This window comes from Peromyscus leucopus, chromosome 2 (assembly GCF_004664715.2).
Source record: "Peromyscus leucopus breed LL Stock chromosome 2, UCI_PerLeu_2.1, whole genome shotgun sequence".
Classification (NCBI taxonomy): domain Eukaryota; kingdom Metazoa; phylum Chordata; class Mammalia; order Rodentia; family Cricetidae; genus Peromyscus; species Peromyscus leucopus.
This window is the reverse complement of record NC_051064.1, coordinates 118448295-118472815: the sequence shown is the minus strand read 5'-3', so window position 1 is coordinate 118472815 and position 24521 is coordinate 118448295. Positions and strand designations below refer to the sequence as shown.

At 44.2% G+C, this 24521-nt stretch overlaps 1 protein-coding gene across 3 annotated transcripts in view; it reads right to left on the bottom strand.

Moving 5' to 3' along the window:
• The window catches only part of Eif2b3 (eukaryotic translation initiation factor 2B subunit gamma), a 79956-nt gene that overhangs the window by 5286 nt on the left and 50149 nt on the right, over positions 1-24521 (bottom strand). For all 3 annotated transcript variants that reach the window (XM_037202852.1, XM_037202851.1, XM_037202850.1), the window contains exons 7-10: positions 19730-19857; positions 18137-18327; positions 16422-16499; positions 13848-13996 (exon numbers count right to left, since the gene is read on the bottom strand). In XM_037202852.1, coding sequence (XP_037058747.1) covers positions 13848-13996; positions 16422-16499; positions 18137-18327; positions 19730-19857 — 546 coding nt within the window. The remainder of the gene's footprint in view (positions 1-13847; positions 13997-16421; positions 16500-18136; positions 18328-19729; positions 19858-24521) is intronic.

The following is a 24521-nucleotide window of genomic DNA, read 5'->3' as shown; positions in this document are numbered from 1 at the left end:
CCTAGACACCCAAATACTGGGATTATAGGTATATGCTGTCATACCTATCTTGACACACATACACATACGAAAAGTTTCTTTTGAGACAGGGTCTCACTATGTAGCTCTGGCTGTCCTGGAACTCACTATGCAGACCAGGCTGGCTTCTACCTCACAAAGCTCTACTTGCCTCTGCTTATCAAGTACTGGGATTAAAGTGGTATGCTACTATGCCAGGCTCCTAGCTTGACTTTAATTTTCTAGATACCCAGGATCTTGGGGTGTAATTTTCACTCAAATTCTCCTTGGTGGAGGGGTGGAATCTGAGGGTGGTCTGTAGACTCACCCATCAAGTCTTCTTATCTAGGATCACATGACAAATGTCATTGGGGCCCAGAAATTAAGGATTTTTTCTGGTTGGGCATAGTGGCACATACCTTTAATGCCAGCACTCGGGAGACAGAGGCAGGAGGCTCTCTGTGAGTTCAAGGCCAGTCTGATCCACAGAGAGAATTCCAGGACAACCAAGGCTACACAGAGAAACCCTGGGGGTCGGGGAAGATGATCAACTATGGAAAATAATCGTCTCCTATAGCTCTTACCACAGACTCTAGTTAAACAAAATATTATTCATTCAGAGATGGGAGGGGAAAGATGTGTATGTATACATTTTAATTATTTGTTTTCTTTGTTTTGTTTTCCCAAGTGCTGGGACTAAAGGTATGTACCACCACTGCCCAGCTTCACTATTATTTTTTAAATTTTGTTTGGGAGGGGCTATATGGAGGTAAGAGGACAACTTGAGGGAGTCAGTTTTTTTTTCCTTTTTTCTTTTTTTGAGACAGGGTTTCTCCGTGTAGTTTTGGTGCCTGTCCTAAATCTCGTTCTGTAGACCAGGCTGGCCTCAAACTCACAGAGATCCGCCTGGCTCTGCCTCCCGAGTGCTGGGTCTCTCTCTCTCATACACAGGTGTGTGTGTGTGTGTGTGTGTGTGTGTGTGTGTGTGTGTGTGTGTGTGTATGTGTGTGTGTGTGTGTGTGTGTACCTGTACGCGAGTGCGCGTGAATGTTGGCAGTGTTGGGAATTGAACCCAGGACCTCATACATGGTAGACAAGTACTCTGCCACTGAAATACACCCCTAGCACAAAAATGGATATTTTAAAAACCAGCTTATCTCAAGCCAAGGACAGGGGCTTGGGACTGTTATCCCAGCTACTCAGGAGGCTAAACCAGGAAGACTACAAGTTCAGGGTCCTCTTCAGTATAGAGTGAGATCAAGCACTGTCTGTACAACTTAGTGAGACTCTGTATCAAAATAAAGAAAAGGGGGGTGGTTTGGGCAGTATTACTTATAGAGCACTTGCTTAGCATGTGGAAATCCCTGGGCTCAGTCCTTAGTACTGCCACCCTCCCCCCCAAATCAAACAAACAAAAAGCTCTATTTCAGAAAGACTGCTTTGTTCAAATGATGTTGCCCTTTACTCCACTCCACTAGAAGGCTGCTGTAGGCCCTAAACACACTCTCAAAAGCAGCAGCAGCTCTTGCTGTTTGGTTGAATTTAGAACTACTTCTCTGTCTCCTGAAGACTGTGAGGGGGAGAACAGTCTTTAAGAAATTGTTATTATCATGTGTATGTGTGTATGTATAGTGCCATGGCAAGTTTTGAGAGTTGGTTTGCTGTGGGATGTTCTGTATGTCCTGTGGGAGCCCTTCTTGGGTTCTTTGTGGCTTTACCCAGCAGGTCCGTATAGAGGATGATTAGGACCATGGGCCTGAATGCAGGTGTTTGAGATGGTCTGCACTTGGCTGTGCTGGGGGATGGTCTGTATGTCAAGTTGTTCTGATTGATCAATAAATAAAACCTGATCGGCTGTGGCTAGGCAGGAAGGATAGGCGGGACTAACAGAGAGGAGAAATAAAAGGACAGGAAGGCAGAAGGACTGACTGCCAGATGCGCAGCACAAGAAGCATGTGAAGATGCTGGTAAGCCACGAGCCACGTGGCAAGGTATAGATTTCTAGAAATGGGTTACTTTAAGATATAAGAACAGTTAGCAAGAAGCCTGCACGGCCATACAGTTTGTAAGCAATATAAGTCTCTGTGTTTACTTGGTTGGGTCTGAGCGGCTGTGGGACTGGCGGGTGACAGGGATTTGTCCTGACTGTGGGCAAGGCAGGAAAACTGTAGCTACATTGGTTCTTTTTTTTCACTGTGCGTCCAGGAATTGAACTCAGCCCCTCAGGCTTGCACAGCAAGAGTTTTTACCTGCTGAGACATCTCACCAGCTGAAAAAGGTCTTTAAATTTAAAAAAAAAAAAAAAAAAAAAAAAAAAAAAAATCTGAGACAGAGTCTCTCTACATAGCCCTGGTTGTCCTGGAACTCACTATGTAGACCAGGTGGGCCAGAACTCAGAGATCCACGAAGTGCTGGTATTAAAGGTGTGCCCACCACACCTGGCAGAAAAAGGTCCTTTTGAAAACTATCACCAACACTCATTACAGATATATGCCAGGTACTACGCTACACACAACATATATCATAGCAATGAGTCTTTACAACTCTGCCCTGGGCAGGACCAGCGAGATGGTTCAGGGAGTAAAGGCCCTTGCTGTGCAGACCTGAGGACAGGAGTTCAATTCCCAGAGCCCATTCAAAGGTGAAAGGAGAGGGCTGGCTCCAGAAAGCTGTCCTCTGACTTCTGTACGCCATGATACATATGCCTCCACCCCAACCCCATCCCCACTATTCACACAGCACATACGATAATAAAAATATTTTGCTGGATGGTGGTGGCACATGCCTTTAATCCCAGCACTCCAGAGGCAGAGACAGGAGGATTTCTGTGAGTCTGAGGTCAGCCTGATCTACAGAGCAAGTTCCAGGAAAGCCAAGGGTGTTACACAGAGAAATTCTGTCTTGAAAAACAAAAAACAAAACAAAACAAAATTATGGGCAACACAAAAAACAAGAACATCTTTTGTCTTGGCCTCCATCAGTTTTTTTTTTAGTAGGTCCAGGATGAGAACCTTATGTATTTAATTAGAGAAAACATTTCTAGGTGATTCTCTGAATACCATTTTTATCTGATATAAAAATAGCATCTAAATTTTATAGATGAAATAACAGATTTAGGGAATTTAAACCATTTATTCTAAACCATGTAACTGCCAAACAACATATTCAAATCCAGTTCTGCCTGATACTAGAACCCATATTCTTTTCTTTTTTTTTTGAGATAGGGTTTCTCTTTGTAACAGCCTTGGCTGTTCTGGAACTTGCTTTGTAGGCCAGGTTGGCCTCATACTTACAGAGATCATCTGGCCTCTGTTTCCGGAGTGCTGGGATTAAAGGTGTGTGCCACCATTGCCTGGAGGTATCAACATGATTTAAACAGCACTATTCATTGATGTTGAACTTTCAATGAGAATGGCCCACACCCATGAAGAAGTGCTGATGCCATAGGCAGGATGTTGGGCAGGATTCTGCTACACAACAGCTAGTCCTTGGTATAGCTCAGAAGTCTAGGGATGCAGCTCATTCATGGAAGGTGTTAGAATTTTGACCTGGAACCAAAATCCAGAACCGTCTACAGACAATCAGCTGAGCATAAATGGGCACCCAAAGCACAAGGTGCTCTCTCAGCAAGCAGAGCTTTACTGTTCAGATGGCAGCCCAGAGTCAAACAGGAAACAGGCCATCTATGCTATCTCCATTCCTAGGGAAGGCTAAAGCCTATTCTAGGCTGAGCATCTCTGTGGGTGGTATGAATGGGACAAGTATTAGTTTGCTTTTTGGCAGTCTCGGGATACATTCAGTGGGTGTTCTACAAGGTACAATCCAGAACTTTGCAACTTGTCCAAACTGCAAAGCCTTGCAGTCAACAGTTACCGTGGCTCCATATCCTTTGGGAAATTCCCTATAGAGGGTAGGTAATAAGGAAAGTGCAGAATGCCTTATATACACGGGTTCCAGAGACAAAACAAGTTTCCACTTAGCCAAAGCAAAGTCCAAGGTCTGAAGGTGGTAGTAATGTATGTTTCCTATCAGTGGTTAAGATCCTAAGAGCATGCTCTGGAACTAGGCAAGTGGTGGGCAGACAACAGTCAGTGGGGAGGTAGAGCCAGTGGGCAGACGAGAAACAGTCAGCAGAACACAAGAAGCTGCGGATGAGGATTCCTGGACATAGCTGTGGGGTTGACTGATTAGAACCTCAGTGATGTGGAGAGGTTGGAATGTTGCAGGTCTGGAGCCTAATTACAAGTTATTTTGGGCTATCTTTAGTTCTTGCCCACCACTGTGTTGAACCTAACATCCTGTGATTAACAGATAAAAACCTTTGGAATGCATTAACTTAACAAACCTGAGTTTCCAGCAAAGGGCTAAGGCAGCATCTAAAGCCAGTAAAGAGTTCTCCTGGTCTCGCTGTAACCCATCTACCCAGTGTAGCCACTGACTATTGGAAATGTGTTTTGATTTATGCCTCTTTTTGTTCTGTTAGTTACTATAGAAAGTTCAGAATTGCAACCTCATTGGAATATGTTTATTTGGGGAGACCTAAATCTATGTTCCAGGGCCATGGCCTCTCATATTTGGCTCCAAAATAAGCCACAGCTTTATTCCTTTGAGTGAGAGCTGTTTCTTTCGTTGACAAGGCCATAATTAAAGACTACTAACTGGCTACACTGGAATCTGGATGTGGGTGGGAAGCATCCCTAGAAGGAAGTGGCTGGAATGTCTGAGGTCAGATTTCCACAATGCCCCACAGCCTGCTTTTCCTTTTCTTTAGCAGTTTTTTTTTTTTTTTTTTAAGATTATTTATTTATTATGTATACAGAAGAGGGTGCCAGATCTTATTACAGATGGTTGTGAGCCACCATGTGGGTGCTGGGAATTGAACTCAGGACATCTGGAAGAACAGTCAGTGCTCTTAACCTCTGAGCCATCTCTCCAGCCCCTTCTTTAGCAGTTCTAAGCAGGGTCTTCAGGAGTCTGCTTTATCGACAGTCTTATCTAGTCTATGTGTAACTTGTGAGATCCATTGGTTTTCCGTGTAGAGCCTGTACTATGACTGGAAAAAGGAGGCTGACCGACCAATGGGAAGCTGGAGGCTCTATGAACACTGGGTAGGAAGCTTTTTTCTGACCGTTTGTCTCAACTGTTTTTCACTTTCACTGCAGATACCACAAACTGTCTTTACCCCAGTACTGGGGAGACAGAGGTAAACAGATCTCTGCAAGTTCACGGCCAGCTAGGACTACATAGTAAAACCCTATTTCAAAACAAAAATAAAAACTGAAACAAAAACCCACCAAAAAAATCAAAACCTCAAACCACCAAGGGCTGAGGTGTGACCCAGTGCAGAGTGTGAGCCATGGGCTCCATCCTAGTACCACAATACACACATTATATATTTTATGTATGGTGTATTAATATATCTAATAATTCTTTTCCTTTTTCTTTTTCTTTTTTTTTCTGGCCTCAAACTCATAGAGATCCACCTGCTTCTGCCTCCTAAGTGATGGGACTTAAGGTGTGTACCACGTCACCTGGAAGTTTCTTATTTTTTGAGACAGGGTTTCATACTGCAGTTCAGGCTGGCCTTGAATTCACTGTGTAGCCCAGGCTGGCTTTACACTTGAGGCAGTCCTCTTCCTCTGCCTCCGGAGTGCTGGGATTATAGACATGAACGACCACAATCAGCCCGTGAATGTTCCACCTCATCTCTACTACTGAACTACACCTTAAGCCCAAAGATCGGGGATTTTACTAGGAGTATATGTATTCATTTGCTCATGATACAGGGGATGGAGAGGCAGGAGGACTATGTCCACCTTTCTTAAGTTGACAGTTCTCAGCAAGACTGTATTTTTCCTGCCTGAGCACCTAAAAGATAAAAGAACTGGGCCCAGTACCAGAACCAGTTTCTGCCTCCTAATATTAGCTCTCAGCTTGGCACTAGGGACTGTGCTGTATTAATCCTCTTCAGTGCTCTTGAGAAGCCACTCAGTGACGGCTAAGATTAATGGAGACTTGGCCCTTAATTATTCTTGGTGGGCTCACATTTTAAACAAAAATGCAGGCCCTGGGAAAGGATTATGCTTCTATGGCCAGGTACACCACTCTGTACCATATTGTGTTATACCACATAAGGAAGAAGCCCTGATGGTGACACAAAGGTACCTCTAAATTCTCCATCCTTTCCTGGTTTTAAGTCTTTCTTCAGTGCTGGGATCTAGGGTGTGTGTGTGTGTGTGTGTGTGTGTGTGTGTGTGTGTGTGTGTGTTTGGAGTCCCAGGACTTATGTAGCACAGGTTGGCCTCAAATTTGCTATGTAGTTAAGGGTAACCTTATCTTGAGGTCCCAAGCGCTGGGATTACTGGTGTGTGCCACCATGCCTGGCTAGGACCAGAGAATAGTAAAGTAGTAGAATGCTTGCCTAACTTGAGCAGAGAGCTCTGAATTCAATTCACAGTACCAACACACACATACACAAGACTTCCTTTAGTTTATTCTAGGGAGGAAAAGAATACACATACAAACACACTCTTGTGTGTACATGTGTACATACACAATGTTTATACATGTGTGTATGTGTGTGTGTGTGTGTGTGTGTGTGTGTGTGTGTGTGTGTGTGTGAAAGAGTGTACAGGTGAGCATGCACTTTTAGAGACCAGTGGTTGACTTCAGGCATCTTCAGTTACTCCCTACCTTATTTACATTTATCTATTTAGTGTGTACCATGGTGGGTGTGTAGGCTAGAGGGGCTGGTTCTCTGCTTTTACCATGCCATTTCTAGGGATCAAACTCAGGTTGCCAGGCTTGGCAGCAAGCACTTCTACATGCTGAGCCATCTTACCAGCCCTTATCTTATTTTTTGAGACAGGATCTCTATTTGAACCTGGAGCTTACCAACTTTGCTAAACTAATCAACCAGTCAGCAAGCCCTAGGGATCCTTCCTGTCTCTATCTTCCCAGACTAGAATTTTAGGTGTGTACTGCTGTGACCAGCTTTTTAAAAGATGCATCTTATTTTTATTTGTGTGTGTGTGCACATGCACATGCATGTGCCCTACAAGTGAGAAGGTAGCTAAGGAGGCCAGAAGAGGGTGTCATATTCTCTGCAGCTGGAGTTACAGGTGGTTGTGAGCTACCTGACATGGAACCTGGATATGGGGCAGGGGATGTTAGTTGGCACAATGTTTTGGATTTGATCCCTGGCATCACATAAATCAGGTATGGTGGTTCATACCTGTAATCTCATACAAAAAGAAAAAAACAAAACAAAACAAAAACCCAAGCATTTTCTTTTCCTTCTTTTGGAGACAGAAATTCATGGATCTCAGCTAGGCCTTAAACATTTTTTTCTTGCCTATTTAGGGTTCTTTTCTTGAGACAGCATCTTATTACATACTGTCTTGGAACTCACTCTGTAGACCTGTCTGTTCTCAAATTCAGTCTCCCAAGTGCTAGGATTAAAGGTGTGTTCCACCTTCTTCCTTTTTGAAAGGTGGCTTTCTGGTCTTCTTTCACTTCTGATGCTAGAGACTGAATGCAGGCTCTTGCATACACTGGGGAAGTATTGTACCACTGAGCTTCATGCCCAGCACTGCTGTGGTTTTGAAAGAGCCAAGAGGGGCTGTTTGTCAAATTAGCATAGGCTTCTGAGGTATTACAGAAACAGACAGGTTGTGCATCATGCACTTAATTTTAACAAGGTTCATTTTCAACTGAGCATGGCATTTTATGACTGTAATCCCAGCACTTGGGAGGTGAAGGCAAAAGGGTCAGGAGTTCATTTTTAGTTACAAAATTAGTTGTAGGTCAGCTTGGGCTATATAGGGAGACCTTGTCTATAACCAAACCAACAATGTAATATAAAGAGTTAGGAATGTCCTGAATAAGGGGGACTGGAAGCTGGGCCTGGTAGTACAGGCCTATAATTTAAGGCCTCCCTGGGCTACAGAGCCAGTTAAGGCAGCTCGGGCAACTTAGCCAGACTTTATAAAAAGTAAAATAAAAAGTAAAGTACAGTGGCAGCACACACCTTTGATCCCAGCACTCGGGAGGCATAGGTGGACGTATCTATGTGAGTTCGAGGCCAGCCTGGTCGACAGGGCAAGTTCCAGGACAGCCAGGGGTACATAGAGAAACAATGTCTTGAAAAAAAAAAAATTAAATAAAAGTAAAAAGAGAAGATAAGGGGCTAGAGAGATGACTCAGATGTTAAGAACTCATATTATTGCAGAGGACTTGAGTTAGGTTTCCAACATCAAAACTGGATGGTTCAAGCCACTTGTAACTCCAGCCCCAGGGGATCAGACATTCTACTGGACTTTTGTTATCGACAGCATTAAACAAAAACAAACCAGGTTAGAGATGGCTCAGCAACTAAGTGCATATGTTGCTCTTTTAGAGAACTGCAGTTTGATCCCCAGAACCCACACCAGGAGGTTCACAACAGTCTGTAACTCCAGCTTCAGGGAATTTAATTTGGTGGATACCTATATTCAAGTGTAAGCGTGCATGCGAGAGCGCGCGTATGCACGCGCACACGCGCACAAGCACACACCTCAAACCAAAACAAATAACCCAAAACAAAACAATAAGAACTGAGGCATGACGGTACATACTCTCGTAATGCTAGAATTTGGGAAGCACAAGCAGGGCATACGATTACATATTCGTAATGCTAGAATCCGGGAGGTAGAAGTAGAATGATTAGGAGTTCAAAGTCATCTTCTGCTATACATTAAGTTCAAGTTCAGCCTGGGCTATATCAGACTAGGCTCCAAGACAAACAAGAAAGGATACTGCTGTGTGGCAGAACCCTTGGCCTAGCAAGTGTAAGGCCCTGGGTTCAATCCCTATCACCACAAAAAAAGCAGGTGGAATGGGGGGCAAGGATAGAAAAACAAGGATCCAGTGTGCGGGCCAGTCAGCTGAATGCATCGTGAAGGCTATGTTCAAGGGAATAATTAGAACGAGAAACAGGAATAGCTTGTTTGGCTTTGAGGGCTAAACTTGGCTAACCATAGACAGCATAGAAAACCCAGTAAAACCCTGACTTTTAGCTTGCTTTACTGAAGATGGGATTAGAGACTGTTTGATGTCATCCACCTTATATTAAGAGGCAATACAGATGTAGTTGAGGGGGACTAAACAGACAGACAACAAACTAAAGCCTTGACAACTAAGGCTTGTTTTTTTTAGAGATTTGTTATTTTATATATGAGGGCTCTATCTGCATGTACACCTGTATGCTAAAGAGTGTAGCATGAATCCTAAAGGGTCTTATTAATAAGATCAAACCTGAAGCCAGGTATTAGGGTGAATGCTGGAAGATCAGAGAAGCTGAACAAGCCACAGCCACCTCACCTTGCTAATTCTTCAGCTGATCCTGTTTCCTCAGACTAGAAGCCTCTCAGTCCTCATCCAGAATGGACCTCAGCTGAACTGCTTCTCAAAAGCCTGAAAGCTTAACCAGCTCTAGTTCCTGGTCCTCATGCCGTATATACCTTTCTGCCATCACTTCCTGGGATTAAAGGCTCTTGTTACCACACCTTTACCACATCTGGCTGTTTCCAGTGTGGCCTTGAATTCACAGAGATCCAGGTGAATCTTTGCCTCTGGAATGCTAGGATTAAAGGCGTGTGTGCCACCATTTCCTGGCCTCTGTATCTAGTGGCTGTTCTGTTCTCGGACCCCAGATAAGTTTATTAGGGTGCACAGTATTTTTGGGAACACAATATCACCACAAAAGAGGGCATTAGATCCTATTATAGATGGTTGTGAGCCACCGTACCACTGCTGGGAATTGAATTCAGGACCTCTAGAGCTAGTGTCCTTAACCACTGAGCTATCTCTCTGGCCCTGACAATTAAGTTTTTTTTTTTTTTTTTTTTGGCTTTTTTCGAGACAGGGTTTCTCTGTAGCTTTGCGCCTTTCCTGGAACTCACTTGGTAGCCCAGGCTGGCCTCGAACTCACAGAGATCTGCCTGACTCTGCCTCCCGAGTGCTGGGATTAAAGGCGTGCGCCACCACTGCCCGGCAACAATTAAGTTTTGACTAGACTTTTTGTTTATTTGTTTGTTTGTTTGGTGTGTGTGTGTGTGTGCCATTTATCCAGTCCCCTCTACCTTTTTTCCCTTCAATTTATTTGTGTTACATTTATGTGTATGAGTGTGGGCATGTTTGTGTAGGTCAGTGGACAGCATGGATGTCAGGCCTTGCCATCTATCTTCTTTTAGGCACGGTCTCCTGTGGTTCTTTGCGATGCCAGGCTAGCTGGCTTATGAGTCTCTGAGGATTTTTGTCTCTGTTTTGAATCTTGCTGAAGGAGCACTGGGGTTGCAGACAAACATGGGCTATCCTGTCGTATCCCCAGGATTCTGAAGTCCTAAACTTAGGTCCTCTAACTTGTACAGCAAGCTTTTACCCTCTGTGCCATCTGCCCAGCCCCTCACTAGACTTGATTCCTGACTACCGGCTGTCATAGAAAGTGGCAGAAAACGAGAGAAATAAGCAGGAATTTTCTCAGAACAGTCTTGCCTACACCTTCCCCAAGGTGGCCCTATTAGCATGTCTCAATCCCTGAGGACGTTGGGTAGGCAGCCAAGCCACTGTCCACCAGACCTTTGCAGCCCATAGCTGCTGGCAGAAACAAGCACATCGTGAGTATGAGGAGGTTCCTTCTAAATAAACTCATGCACCAGTCTGACGTTCAGTCCAGACATACTAACAGAAGGGTAATCAAAACTCGTGTCTGAATTTTAATTACCCTTTTCTAGTTTATCATAGGTAATTAAAACTAAGTGACCCCAAAATAATGGGGAAAAGTTTGTATGGGACGAAAGAGATCTGATCTTATCATCAGATGCTAATTTGCAGAATCGGGTGATCTCTCATGGCCTTCCTGGGCATTAGTCCTGTGTGGTCCAATCCTAATTTTTTTTTTTTTTCCGAGACAGGGTTTCTCTGTGTAGCTTTGCGCCTTTCCTGGAACTCGCTTTGGAGACCAGGCTGGCCTCGAACTCACAGAGATCCACCTGGCTCTGCCTCCCGAGTGCTGGGATTAAAGGTGTGCGCCACCACCGCCCGGCTCCTAATTTTTTTTTTTGAGACATGATCTCCCTTTTAGCTTAGACTAGTTCTGGACTTAATGATTCTCCTGCCTCAGCCTTCATAGTGCTGAGACTACAGGCATGCAACATCTTGTTCCAATTCTTTTTTTTTTTTTTTTTTTTGAGACAGGCTCTTTGTAAACTTGGCTGGCCTGGAACTTGCTTTGCAGACCAGGCTGGCCTCAAACTCAGAGATTGGCCTGCCTTACTGTCATGTGGATGCTAGGATCAAACTGGGCCCTCTGGAAGAGTAACTAGTGCTCTTAACTGCCATTAGGCTCTGGGGATCAGACTTAGGTCCTCCTGCTCTGAGGACAAGCACTTTACTAAGGTTCATTCCTAAACCCATCAGTCACTCTGTCTGAACTGTCAAAGTAACTGTTTTCTCCAGGGTTTTGTTAAGAGTTAGGTGTGGCGGTACAGGACTATTTGGGCAACTGAAGGAAAGTTAAACCTAGGATTTGAGGCCAGCTGGCCCCAATTCAAGATAAACAAACATTCAACAAGCTCCCCACCCCACGTGTTCAGCCCAATGGATCGCTGTGCTCACCACCCCCCATCTCATTCTTTGGACACAGTGTAGTCAGGCTGGTTTCTAACTATGGATCCTCCTGTCTCCACTTTTTTTTTTTTTTAATTTATTTTTATTTTATGTGCATTGGTGTTTTGTCTGCATGTATATCTGTGTGAGGGTGTCAGATCTTGGAGTTACAGACGGTTGTGAGCTGCCATGTAGGTGCTGGGAATTGAACTCAGGATCTCTGGAAGAGCAGCCAGCACTCTTAACCACTGAGCAATCTCTCCAGCCCCCTGTCTCTACTTTTTGAATGCTGAGAATTTACTACTATGATGAGCCAGCCCAGAGATTTTAAAAAAAAAAATTTTTTTTTTTTTTTTTTAAATTTGCTTTTGCAACCTATGGTGGTGGCATATGCCTTTCATCCCATGACTCAGGGGACAGATGCAGGTGGATCTCTGGGAGTTCCAGGCCAGCCTGATCTACAGAGTGAGTTCCAGGAGGATGAGGACTACACAGAGAAACCCTGTCTCAAACAACAACAACAACAACAACAACAAACAAAAAAAAAAAAAAAAAAAAAAAAAAAAAAAAAAAAAAAAAAAAACCACCAAAAAATATATAAGGGACAGAGTCTCTGGCTGGCCTAGAACTCATGACTACACTAGGCTGGTCCTAAACTCCCAGAGATCCACCTGCCTCTGCCTTTTCGGGGTCAAAGGTATGTGCCACCATGCTCACCTAGCAAAGCAGATTTTTGTTTTTTTAAAGACTTAAACTTATCATATATAACCCAGGCTAGCCTCAAATTTGAAATCATCTTGCCTCTGGCTCCTGAAGTCCTAGGATTATAGGAGTATGTTACTACATTGGTGAGGAACCACACTTTCATTTGCTTTAAATACAGTTTCAGTGAAAGGTTTATCTTTTGTTGTTTTGAGGCAGAGTCTCATGCATTCCAGGCTGGCCCTGAGTCCCTACATAGCTGAAGATGACTTTGAATTCCTGATCCTTCTGCTTCACACACAATTTATGTGGTGCTAGGATTAAACCCAGGAGCCTTGTGCATATATGCTAGACAAGCACTCAATCATCTATATCCCTAGTCCCAGATTTTGGACTTTTACTTTTAGGTTTTTATTTTTTATACATATGGATGTCTGTGTAAGCATGCACACATGTATGTGGGTGCCTACAGAGATCAGAGAAGAGCATTAGATCTTCTGAAGTTGGAGTTATGGGCAATTGTGAACTGCTAGATGTGGATGCTGAGAACCAAACTTGGGTCCTCTGGAAGGGCAATAAGTGCTCTTAACCACAGGGTCATCCCTTCGGACCCCAGCTCTGGGCTTTAAACACAGTTGGAAGTGTTAAAGATTATGGGGACAGTTCTGTCCTTTCACGCTCAGCCTTATTCCCTTAAACAAGGTCTTTCACTGAACCCGAAGTGCTGTTTCAGGTAGGCAGGCTGGCTCTAGCGTTCCCAGGATCCATCTGTCTTCCCTTCCCAGTGCTGGTGTTAAAGGCACACGTGGCCATAGCTGGCTTTTATGTAGGTGCTTGAGGATCAAACTCAGGTCCTCACACTTGCACAGTCACTGAGCCATCTCCCAAGCCCCAGTGGTGTAGTTTTTGAGTGTGAACTTTGTAGATGACAATGCTGTGTCACAATGTCAAAAGGGTGGTCATGTCTAAGAGTGCAAATTATTTCTCAGCTGGGGATGGTACTGCATGCCTACCATCACAGCATTCAGGGGCTGAAGCAGGATGCTTATGGGGAGAAGACCAGACTGGGTTACATAGCAAGTTCTAGGCCAGCCTGGGTTAAAAGCACAGTTTGTAGAGACATTTGCCCTCAGAACACAGTATGGCTTTTATGTCCACTCCTCTTAGGCCGCTGCCTCCAGGAAGCTTTGGGTATTAAGGTAGGGAAAGTGACACTTTGGCACTGGGACAGTGTCACTGTAGCCCTGCAAAAGGCTCACTACTGCGGTCATCTTCATAAAGCAGGACCCCAAAGAAGAGAAGCAGTGCACACTGCTCTACATGAGGGAGGGTGCTAGTGATGTTTTAAGAGTTTACGTCATGGATACAAAACCAGACTTCAAAGGTGCTAAGCTTTTTCCTTCCTGTCCCCAGTGTGAGCCCTTCACTGGGTTGGGTGAGTCCACCAAAGCTCCCAGGGGTACCAGAAGCCTTGCCTCACGCAGGCGCAGAGGGAGACATACCCTTCTTCCACGATGACAGAGTTCATGAGAAGGCAATTGGTAACAGTCACTCTATCTTGTATGACACAGGATGAGCCAATGACTGAGCGCTTAATAGATGACTTATTTCCAACTTGTGTATCTGGCCCGATGAGGCTGTCAACTCCAACCTGCAAAAGGTAAATAGAAACCTTGTCCATTCATCTCAACCAAATACAAATCACCCTTCATCTTTTTGAGATGGTATCTAATGGGATTTTTCCATAGAAACAACTCAGGGGGGATGATTAGTAGTATTTCTCAAGACCCAAAAGTCAAACAGCTTTTCCAACAACAGCTCCAACTAACACTGAAGCATGGGCCCTCTTTTCAAAGAAAAACCAAACAAAACCAACAAACCAGACATATGTGTGCACTCACATATTTGTATACTCAGCTCAGGTTGGCCTCTGACTTCTTTTTGTTTGTTTTTTGTTTTTATTTTTTATTTATTATTTTTTATGTGCATTGGTGAGAGTGTCAGATCTCCTGGAACTGGAGTTACAGGAAGCTGTGAGCTGCAATGTGGGTGCTGGGAATTGAACCCAGATTCTCTGGAAGAGCAGCCAATGCTCCTAACCTCTGAGCCATCTCTCCAGTCCGTTTGGTTTTTTTTTTAAGACAGGATTTCTCTGTGTAGCTTTAGAGCATGTCCTGGAACTCACTCTGTAGACCAGACTGCCCTTGAACTCACAGAGATCCACCTGCCTCTGCCTCCCAAGTGCTGGCATTAAAGGAGTGCACCACCACTGCCAAGAAGCCTCCAATTTCTTATCCCCTGCCTCTATTGTCTCCCCAGTATTGAGTTACAAATTAAGCCAGGCACAGTGACACAGTGGTGCACTCCCAGCACTTGGGAGGTAGAGGCAGGTGGATCTCTGTGAGTTTGAGGCTAGCTTGATCTACATAGTGAGACCCTGGCTCAAAAAAACAAAAACAGGGGCTGGAGAGATGGTTCAGAGGTTAAGAGCACTGACTGTTCTTCCAGAACTCCTGAGTTCAATTCCCAGCAACCACATGGTGGCTCACAACCATCTGTAATGAGATCTAGTGCCCTCTTCTGGCCTGCAGTCACATATGCTGTATACATAATAAATAAATAAATCTTTTAAAAACAAACAAACAAAAATAAATAAATAAAAACAAGTTTATACATGTACACTATCATGATAGATTCACTCTTTTGAATAAAGAAAGTGCTCAAATTGGAAATTAAAAAGAGGAACAGACTGAAAGCTCCTGTTCTAAGCTTAACACCATCTGGACTCTTGTTTATAGGGTCAGCACTTGACCTGGAAGTCTTTGTCCTCCTTTTATTCTGAGACAGGTCTTATGATGTAGCCCAGGCTGGCTTGGAACTTGCAATCCTTACGTCTCAGACTTCCACTGCTTGGATTATAAGTATGTAATGCCATACTGGGCCCCAGGAAGTCTCTTCATTCTCTTCTTCCCATTTTTTGTGGGGTGGGAGTGAGGAAAGATTTCACTATGTAGTCCTTGCTGGCTTGGAACATGCTATGTAGACCAGGCTAGGATTAAGGCATGTGGTACCATGCCTAGCTCCCCTATCCCTCTTTTTTTTTTTTTTTTTTTTCAAGACAGTTTCTCTGTGTAGCCCTGGTTGTCCCGGAACTCACTCTGTAGACCAGGCTGGTGTTGAACTCAGAGATCTCTCTACCTCTGCCTCCCGAGTGCTGGGATTAAAGGCATTCTCCACCACCGCCTGGCTCTCTTTATCCTTTTTATTGCTTTTGGAGACAAATTCTTACTATGAAACCCTAAACTTGCATCCAACTTGCTATTTATCTCAGGCTGGCTTAGAACTCATGTTCTTCCTGCTTCAGCCTCCTGAATGCAGAAGTTGCAGGTGTGCCACATCTGGCTTCAGGAACTCTTCATATTTGTGCAATACTGGAGACTGGATCCAGAGATTCATATATGCTGAGCAAGTGCTCTACCACTAAACTATAACATCAGCCCTTTTTTTTTTTTTTTTACTACATAGCAGGTTCCAAGCCAGTCAGAGACAGGGTCTTACTCTTTCCCTGGCTAGCACTGCATGTTCTATAGCTCAGTAGGCTTTGAACTTGTGATCTTCCCGCCTAAGCTGCTCCAGTGCTGAGATTATAGATGTACCACCACACCTGCTAGGAAGTCTTCTTCTTTTATGTGTGTGTGTGTGTGTGTGTGTGTGTGTGTGTGTGTGTGTGTGTACATGTGTGCATGCTAAGACGTGCATGGAAGTCAGAGAACAACTCATTAAGAGTCAGTCATTTCTCTCCTTCTAGCATGAGGGGTCTTGGGACTGAGCGCAGACTGTCACACTTAGCATATAGCTTTACCTCCTGAGCTAGCTTGCCTAGCACCACCACCCAGCCTCCTAAGCCTGATGGAGTTTTCTTGAGTGAGACTCTACTACTACCAAGGTGGAGATGGGAGAGATGGGACTTCCCTATGCAATGGTGTCTAGAGCTGAAGGGTTCCAATCTAAATTCCCAACAAGTCTCAGTGACCCTCAGAAGGTCCCGTCTGTGTCCTGCTTATTCCAGCACTTACCAGGTGTCTGTTGGTAATCTGGGCCGACGGGTGGATCATCGACTCCTCTGGACAAAGCTCAGACAACAATTTGGGTACCTCGAGGAAAGAAGTTTGGTCTATAAAGATCTGAAAACACCTAAAAACACTTTAGGTAGAACTCAATGCCCAGTCAGGGATGGGACTCTCAGCCAGTTGTGTCAGTTAAGGGAGCAGAGAAGCCTAGATATTCTTCTAACATTTCATGGGAAAGGAGGTCAAATGGGACATGGAATACCAAGAATCCAGCTCAGAATTATTTTGGGTTCTTCTTGCTTCCTGGACTACTGTGACCGTGTACCATGTGAGAAGAGGAGCAATATTAGGTAAACTTTACAATTAGGACTGACCCAAAGAAAGAGTCCACGTCCTTCCAAAGAAATGAGAAAAAGAAGTTTACACTAATCTTGCCTAAGGATGAGAAATGAAAAGAAGGTTGATGGCACAAGGCAATTTGGCTACTAACCTCCTTGGAAGGAACAGAGTACATGTATCTGTGATTCTCCAGCATAGACAACACAGGTCAGTTGTACAAACCACTTATGTGGTGGCCATGCTAGCTGGGAGAGGTCTTGTTAGCACTGGTTACATTGCCATGAGTTCTCCCCTATAACACTCTAGTCAAGGCCCTCCTGTGTTCCCATCTGCTACACAGGCTAGCCACATACCAGAGATGTCTTTCTAGCCTCAGCCTATTTATAAACCTGCTTTCTAGACCTGAGTAAGAGTGGGAAACTGTGTTTTCTTATAGTGCTCTGGTTTGGGGTTCCCTTGGATTTATAACCAATCTACATGGAAGGCAGCCAAGTCTGGAGCCAAGGTTACATCCACCATCTAGTATGAGTCCTTTTTTTGTTGTTATTATTTGAGACAGGGTCTCTGTATGTAGCCTTAGCTGTCCATAGTGAGTTCACTATGTAGATTATGCTGGCCTCCAACTCAGAGATCTCTGCCTCCCAAATGCTGGGATTAAAGTTGTACACTACCACCCTGCCTACTAAGAGTCTTGAAGATTGAAGAACTAGAGAAATTTCAGTTTTCAACAATATTTTAAAATATCACTCTACATCTTATCCTACCTCCTACCTCAGTTATACCTCCCAGCGACATTTCTCAAAGTTCTACCACCAACAATGCCCGTAGTTATCTTTTTGTTGTTTTTGAGACAGGGTTTCTCTGTGTAGCCCTGGCTGTATCTTATTACACTAAGCTATGTGATTACACAGTATTTATCTGTTTTGTTCTTTTTCTCTCCCAACATAGGTCTTGCTATGCTACCTAAGCAGGCTTTCAACACAAAATCCTCCTGTTTCTGCCTCCCAAGTGCTAAGATTACAGGTGTCAGCCACCATGGCTAGCCTGGAACTTGCATGTCTCACCGGCAAAGAGCTGGGGTTATAGGAGTATATCATCATGCTTGGCCTTGTCTGCTTACTTAGGAAGTAGTTATTATACCAATGTCCATCCTGAACCAAACAGGAGAGCTGCTGCATCCACAGCTCAGAAGCTAATCTTCCTGGAGATCTTAGACCTTCCTTGACCCACTGAGTTCCTGTCTTTGGATTTTTCTCTGACATTCCAAGTCTTGCTAAAACAGCAGGAGTGAAGATTGAATGTTACCTTGTCCCTAAGGAAGACCTAAGACAAAGAGCTCGGTCTGTTTCTAGGGCAGGAAGTCCTTGAGGCCATCTTCTCACCTGCCTGTTGGCTTCCATGTAGAGTCCCAGCGTGCTCACTCGAGAGCAGAGTCCCTCTTTCATGATGTGGACATAGCAGCGCACCTGTGATCTAGAAAAATCTTCCCACTTGTCTCCTCGAAAGGCATTCCAGCAGGCATCATAAGGAGCCAAAGTCAGAGTGTTGTCATTTTTTATAAAACTGTAAATATCTTCAGAGCAAACATCCAGAGTAAACAAAAAAGAGAAAGATGGCATGGGGACACAGATTGAGTCGGATGTTTGATTTTAGACAGGTATATGTAGTGCTTGACAGTCTGAAACTCGCTATGTAGATTGGGCTGGTCTGGAACTCACAGAGATCCCCCTGCCTCTGCCTCCTGGCTGACTCATAGTCAAGTTCTAGAAGAAGTTATAGTTAATACTTCTTTCTTCCTTTGAAACTCATCAATAAGCTTGGACCCTAAGGAATCCCACCACAACTGAAAAGACCAAGTCAACTAAAAAAGGCAATGGATCTTCTTATATGCTTGAAATATTGAAAGCATTACAAAAGATTATAAGTACTATACTAATGTTTAAGAAGGTCCTGTAAACAAGGTTGGCTGGCATTGTGATGCCCATCTTTAATCCCAGCACTCTGGAGCCAGAGGCAGGTGCATTTGTATGAGTTCAGGGCAGTCAAGGCTACATAATGAGACCCCATTTCAAAACAACAACAACAACAAATCAAATTCCCAAACAAAGCAAAAGCCTAAAAACAGTAATCAAGCATTACTAAGAAAAATAAAATGATGACCTCTGTAAATCATGAAACATGAAAGCACATAGCACGTGTGCAGGTGACTACAGCATTTGGAGTCTCAGCAACTATTCTAGTTTTCTCTTTCTTTTTTTCTTCGAGACAGGGTTTCTCTGTGTAGCCTTGGCTGGCCTCGAACTCACAGAGATCCGCCTGCCTCTTCCTCCTGAGTGCTGGGACCAAAGGCATATGCCACCACTGCCCAGCATAACAAATCTTAAAGGCCTTTCATTTACTTTCATTACAGAAGACTGAGTAATCGGCCTCGGGTCACAGAGCCGATGCTCACAGATGTCAGAACCAGGACTGTGATGCTGAGTCTGCGGCTGCAACCACCATGCCACACTGTCATCACTCTGTGTGAGTTCAGAACTGGGGCAGGGACACAGGGATTTGAGGGCAAACAAGACATGTCATCTCCAGCACTGTAACAGAGAGAACAGGTTGGCCTCTGGTTGGAACTGTATACTTCATCACCTTCTGCTCACTGACAGAAGGTGATAGGTCTGCCTACACCTGAAGAACCAGGAAACTGAGAGGTGCTGAGGAGACTCTGAAGACCGATGGTCTAATAAGGAACATAGTCAAACAGGTATAGACCAAATAATGGGTCTGGATGCTTGTCAGCCTACCCCTGAAGAGTACAGGAACTGACTGTCCAGTCAAGCGCGTATCCAGAGTGAGGCCAGTAGCCTATTTTGTCCTTTAAACTAGACAAGTCCTGGCTGTCTTAAGTGAGCATCTTGGGATGCCATTCTCTCCCAAGGTTCTCCCACCCCTGCCCATCTCACCGCACCAAACCAATCACCAACCTAAAGACTTCAGCTCCTTTTTCTTTAGTTCCTCTTCTTTGTCTTCCTGCCTCTGCTGCGAGGAAGCGGAGGAAAACTGTTTTCTTACTAGGTATGGAATCAGTTCACTTCGGATAGAAGTGATTGACCTGGAAAAAAAGAGTGGCCAAATATGAGAAACCTCCCTGGATCCTTCTGGGTCAGAAACTATTTATACTCAAGGAAAAGCCAAAGATCTGGATTTTCTTTAAAGGTTGAGATGGGAATGGGAAAAATATAAGAATCCCTCTTCTTGGCTAAGTCAGAAAATAGTCTTCCACAAAGTTCCAGCTACATGATAAGTGAATGTGTGTACATATTCATACATGTACACATGCAGTAACTAACACAGTGCGCTGATTCCTCCTTGGTGACCATCCATTGAGAAAGCAGACTACTCTCTTTGTGGGCGCGTATGATGTATGTGTGCGCACATGTGTCTGGGTGTGCATACGTGCTCGTCTACAGAGGCCAGGGGTTGATGTCAGGTCTTCCTGTCACTTTCCACCTCACTTTTTGAGAAAGAGTCTCTGCTGCCTGGAGTTCTCTGATTTAGCTGGGTTGGCTGCCCAGTGAGCCTCAGAAAGGCGTCTGCCTTTGCTCCCCCATCACTGGGATTGCAGACATTAATGCAACTAGCTTAAAACATTTTTTAAATTTTAATATTTGATGTGTATGGGTGTTTTGCCTGCACGTGTCTGTAGAGGCCAGAAGAGGGCACTGGACCCCTTGGAACTAGAGTCACCGATGTTTGTGAGCTGCACTGTGGGTGCTGAGATCTGAGCCCTGGTCCTCAGGAGGAGTAGCAAATGCTGTTAACCACTGAGCAGTCCTCCCTTCCTTCCTCCCTCCCTCCATCCCTCCCTCCCTTCCTAGCTTCCTCCTTCCTTGCAACAGGGTCTTTCTTTATGTAGCTCTGGCTGTCCAGGAAGTCAGAGAGATCCACCTGCTTCTGCTCCCCGAGATGCTGAGATTAAAGGCATGCATCACCATGCCAGGCCTTAAATTTTTTTGTTTTGTTTTGTTTCATGTATAGGAGTGTTTTGCCTGCGTATATATGCATATTACATGTGTGCCTGGTGTAGGTAGAGTTCAGAAGAGGGCACTGGCTCCCCTGGAACTGGGGTTACAAATGATTGTGAGCTGACCTGGGTCCTCTGCAGAGCTAGCATGTGCTCTTAGTTGCTGAGCCATTCTTCCAGTGCCACATGGTTCTTTCTGTTTTTCTGAGACACAGTCTCATGTAGCACAGCCCTGCTTCAAACTATCCCAGGCTGTCCTCGAACTTAGGATTCTTCTACATCTGTCTCCCAAATGGGATTACAGGTAAGCATTACCACTCAGGCCTGATTGCTTGTGTCTCTCCCTCCCTCCCTCCTTTCTCCTTTTAGTTTTTGTTTGTTGTTTGCTTTTATGGCTGAAGAGTGAATTTAGGACCTACACACTTTAGGCAAGCACTAAACTACATCCCTGGTCTAGATTAACCCTGAATTTTGTATACCTTTCTTCGTATTACAGTGTCTTTAAAATTTTTTTTAAAAAAGATTTACTTTGATTTTATGTTGTATGGATTCTTGCCTGCATGTATGTGCACCATGTGTACATTGTCTGTGGAAGTCAGAAGAGGGCGACAGATGCCCTGAAACTGTAGTTATAGACAGTTGTGAGCTGCCATGTGGGTGCTGGGATTTGAGCTTGGGTTCTCTGGAAGAGCAGCCAGTGCTCTTAACTGTGGAGTCATCTCTCCAGCCCCATAGTGTCTTTTAAGTAGTCCCCCCCCAACCCTGCCTCTCTCCCCGACCACTTAACTTTTTATTGACTCTGTGGAATTCACACTGTGCACCCTGACCCCACTCATCTCCCTCACCCCTTGTTTCCACCCCCTGCCCTTGCAACCTCCCCCATAAAACAAAATTTAAAAGTAAAACCAAAGGGACCAAAACCAAACCAAACCAACCAACCAACCAAACGCCAAATAAAAACAATTCTTGACATGGAAGCTGACAGAGTGCGGCGCCCGAGTTTGTGCCCCCCCCCCCTTCTACAGCAGTGCGGCCCAGTGTCACACAGTATATACCATTTAGTCCACGTATCTTTACTTGGAAGTGTTCATTGCAATGAGTCATTGGTCTGGTAAGTAGTTAATTTCTTTTTTACCATTGGTTTATAAAAATGTAGTTTACAGGCTGAGGTTGTAGTTCAGTCAAGAGACTGCTCACTTAGCATTCATCAGGCTCTGGGTTTGGTCTCTAGATCTTTATAAATGGGTGGTGGTGGTAGTGTATGCCTATAATCCCAGTAGTTGGGAGGCAGAGGCAGGAGGGTCAAGGTTATCATCAACGAACACAGGTATTCAGGAACTCAAGGCCAGAATGGGGATCAGGCTTTAAAGACAAACAAAATGAAATAAAGTAACCTCCTATCTTGACTGTAGCACCAGGAGACCCAAGACTATAGCCCAGGTTGGTTTCCAGCTTCTAGCAACCCTTCTGGTTCAGCTTCCAGACTAATGGAATTACAGGTGAGTGCTACTATGTCCAGGTGAGGAGATGATTTTTCTTAGTTTTTTGTTATACGGAGACAACGTCTTAATAGCTAAAGTTGAGCCTCTAACTGGCTACCCATGGACAACCTTGAATTCCTGATCCTCTTGTTTCTACTTTGTAAGGGCTAGGATTACAGGCCTTACTGTCATGGCTGGCTCTGTGGAGAAATTCTTGTGAGAAAAAGCCTTACATGTGGCCCAGGCTGGCAAAGAATTTAGGATTCTCTTACCTCAGTCTCCTTAGTGCTGGGATTGTGAGCATAAGCTACTATGTTTGATATTTATTTATTTCATACTGGGGGTTGAACCCAGGGCTTGTATACACTAAGCAAGCACTTAACTATGGAATTATATCCTTAGATCTTTTTATTTTTGAGACAAGGTCTAACTCTGTAGTTCAGGCTGGTCTTGAACAAGTGGCCAATCCTCCTGCCTCAGCTTTCTGAATGACAGGAATTAAAGGCATGGGCCACCAAGTCTAGCCTCTCTGCAAATTTAGAATTCATTCTTTTTTTTTTTAATTTTTTTATTTTTTGATTTTTTGAGACAGGGTTTCTCTGTGTAGCTTTGCGCCTTTCCTGGGACTCACTTGGTAGCCCAGGCTGGCCTCGAACTCATAGAGATCTGCCTGCCTCTGCCTCCCGAGTGCTGGGATTAAAGGGGTGCGCCACCACCGCCCGGCCTAGAATTCATTCTTATCACTAAGTAGTTCCTAAGAAACTTTATATTCCTCTACTCAGAAGAGCAGGCTTCCAAATATTGTAAAGTTGTACTTACTAACGGTTGTTAAAGAATTTCCACAAAGTTAACTTCAACCTACTTTAATATAATTTTATCAGCTTAGACTGACCCTGGGAACTGGCCAGAGCTTTGGAGTGCTTCTCCATTTGCCCCTTTTGGTTCCCAGGAAGCAAGCTTCTTTTTGATGGCACCACAGGATGTCAGGGGCTGCAGAGACAGCTCACCTGCCTGCTTGACTTCCATCCCCGCGGTCCACATGGCAGAGGCAGTCAACTCCTACAAGTCGTCCTCAGACTTTCCACACACATATATGGGTGTGTGTGCGCAAAAGAGGGCACTCACTCACACTCTCTTCTCTCTCTCAATAAGGAAATACATAAGTTGAGTGGTGGTGGTGCACACACCTTTAATCCTAGCACTTGGGAGGCAGAGGCAGGTGGATCTCTGTGAGTTCAAGGCCAGCCTGGGCTACAGAGTGAGTTCCAGGACAGTCAAGAATACACAGAGAAGGGGCTGGAGAGATGGCTCAGAGGTTAAGAGCACTGACTGCTGCTTTTCCAGAGTCTGAGTTCAATTCCAGCAACACATGGTGCACAACATCTGAAATAACTGTGCCTCTTCTGCTGCAGCATAAGCTTAAATAATAAATAAATCTTTAAAAAAAAAAAAAAAAAAGAATACACAGAGAAACCTTGTGTTGAAATACAAAAAACAAAAACAACAAGAGTAAATAAATAGATATAAAAAGGAAAAAAAGACAATAGGTTGTTGGGTCTAATGAATCTTTTTTTTTTTTTTCTTTCGAGACTTTTTTTGTAGCTTTGCTTTCCTGGAATCATTTGGAGACCAGCTGCTCAACTCACAGAATCCTGTCTGCTGGTGCTGATTAGGCTGCGCCCAATCTTTTTTTTTATTATTAATTTTTTAATTTATTTTACATACCAACCAGATTCTCCTCCCTCCGCTCTTCTTGTTCCCTCCTCCCTCTTTAACAGGGGAGAAAAGGACGTGATTTTTGGTACAGTGGATATGTTTTTTTAAAACATCATTTGTTTGCTTATCTGCAGTGTGTGTGTGTGTGTGTGCTCCCCCTTTCCTGGGCCTGCATGTGTGAGTGTGTACACACATACCACACCGTCTATGGAAATTAGAGGACAGCCTTTAGAAGCAGGTTCTTTCCTTCTGCCATGTGGATTCTGGGGATTAAACTCAGGGTTGGTGGCAAGTACCTGCTGGTGGCAAACATCAAATATGCTTTTGACTTTTATTTAGCAAAGAAAATGAAAACAGGTGGGTGAGAGACTAGCGTGGGTTTTCACTAATTAATTTGTTTAGTATTTATCACACATCTTTTATACGTCAGTTGCTGTGCTAGGCTTTGGTAAACACTGTTTCTAATGCCTAAAGGAATTCTATAGAGTGGGCAGAAGAAAGGGAAAAGGAGAAAAAGCAGGTCAAATAGACAAGTGCTAATGAGTTACAATACTC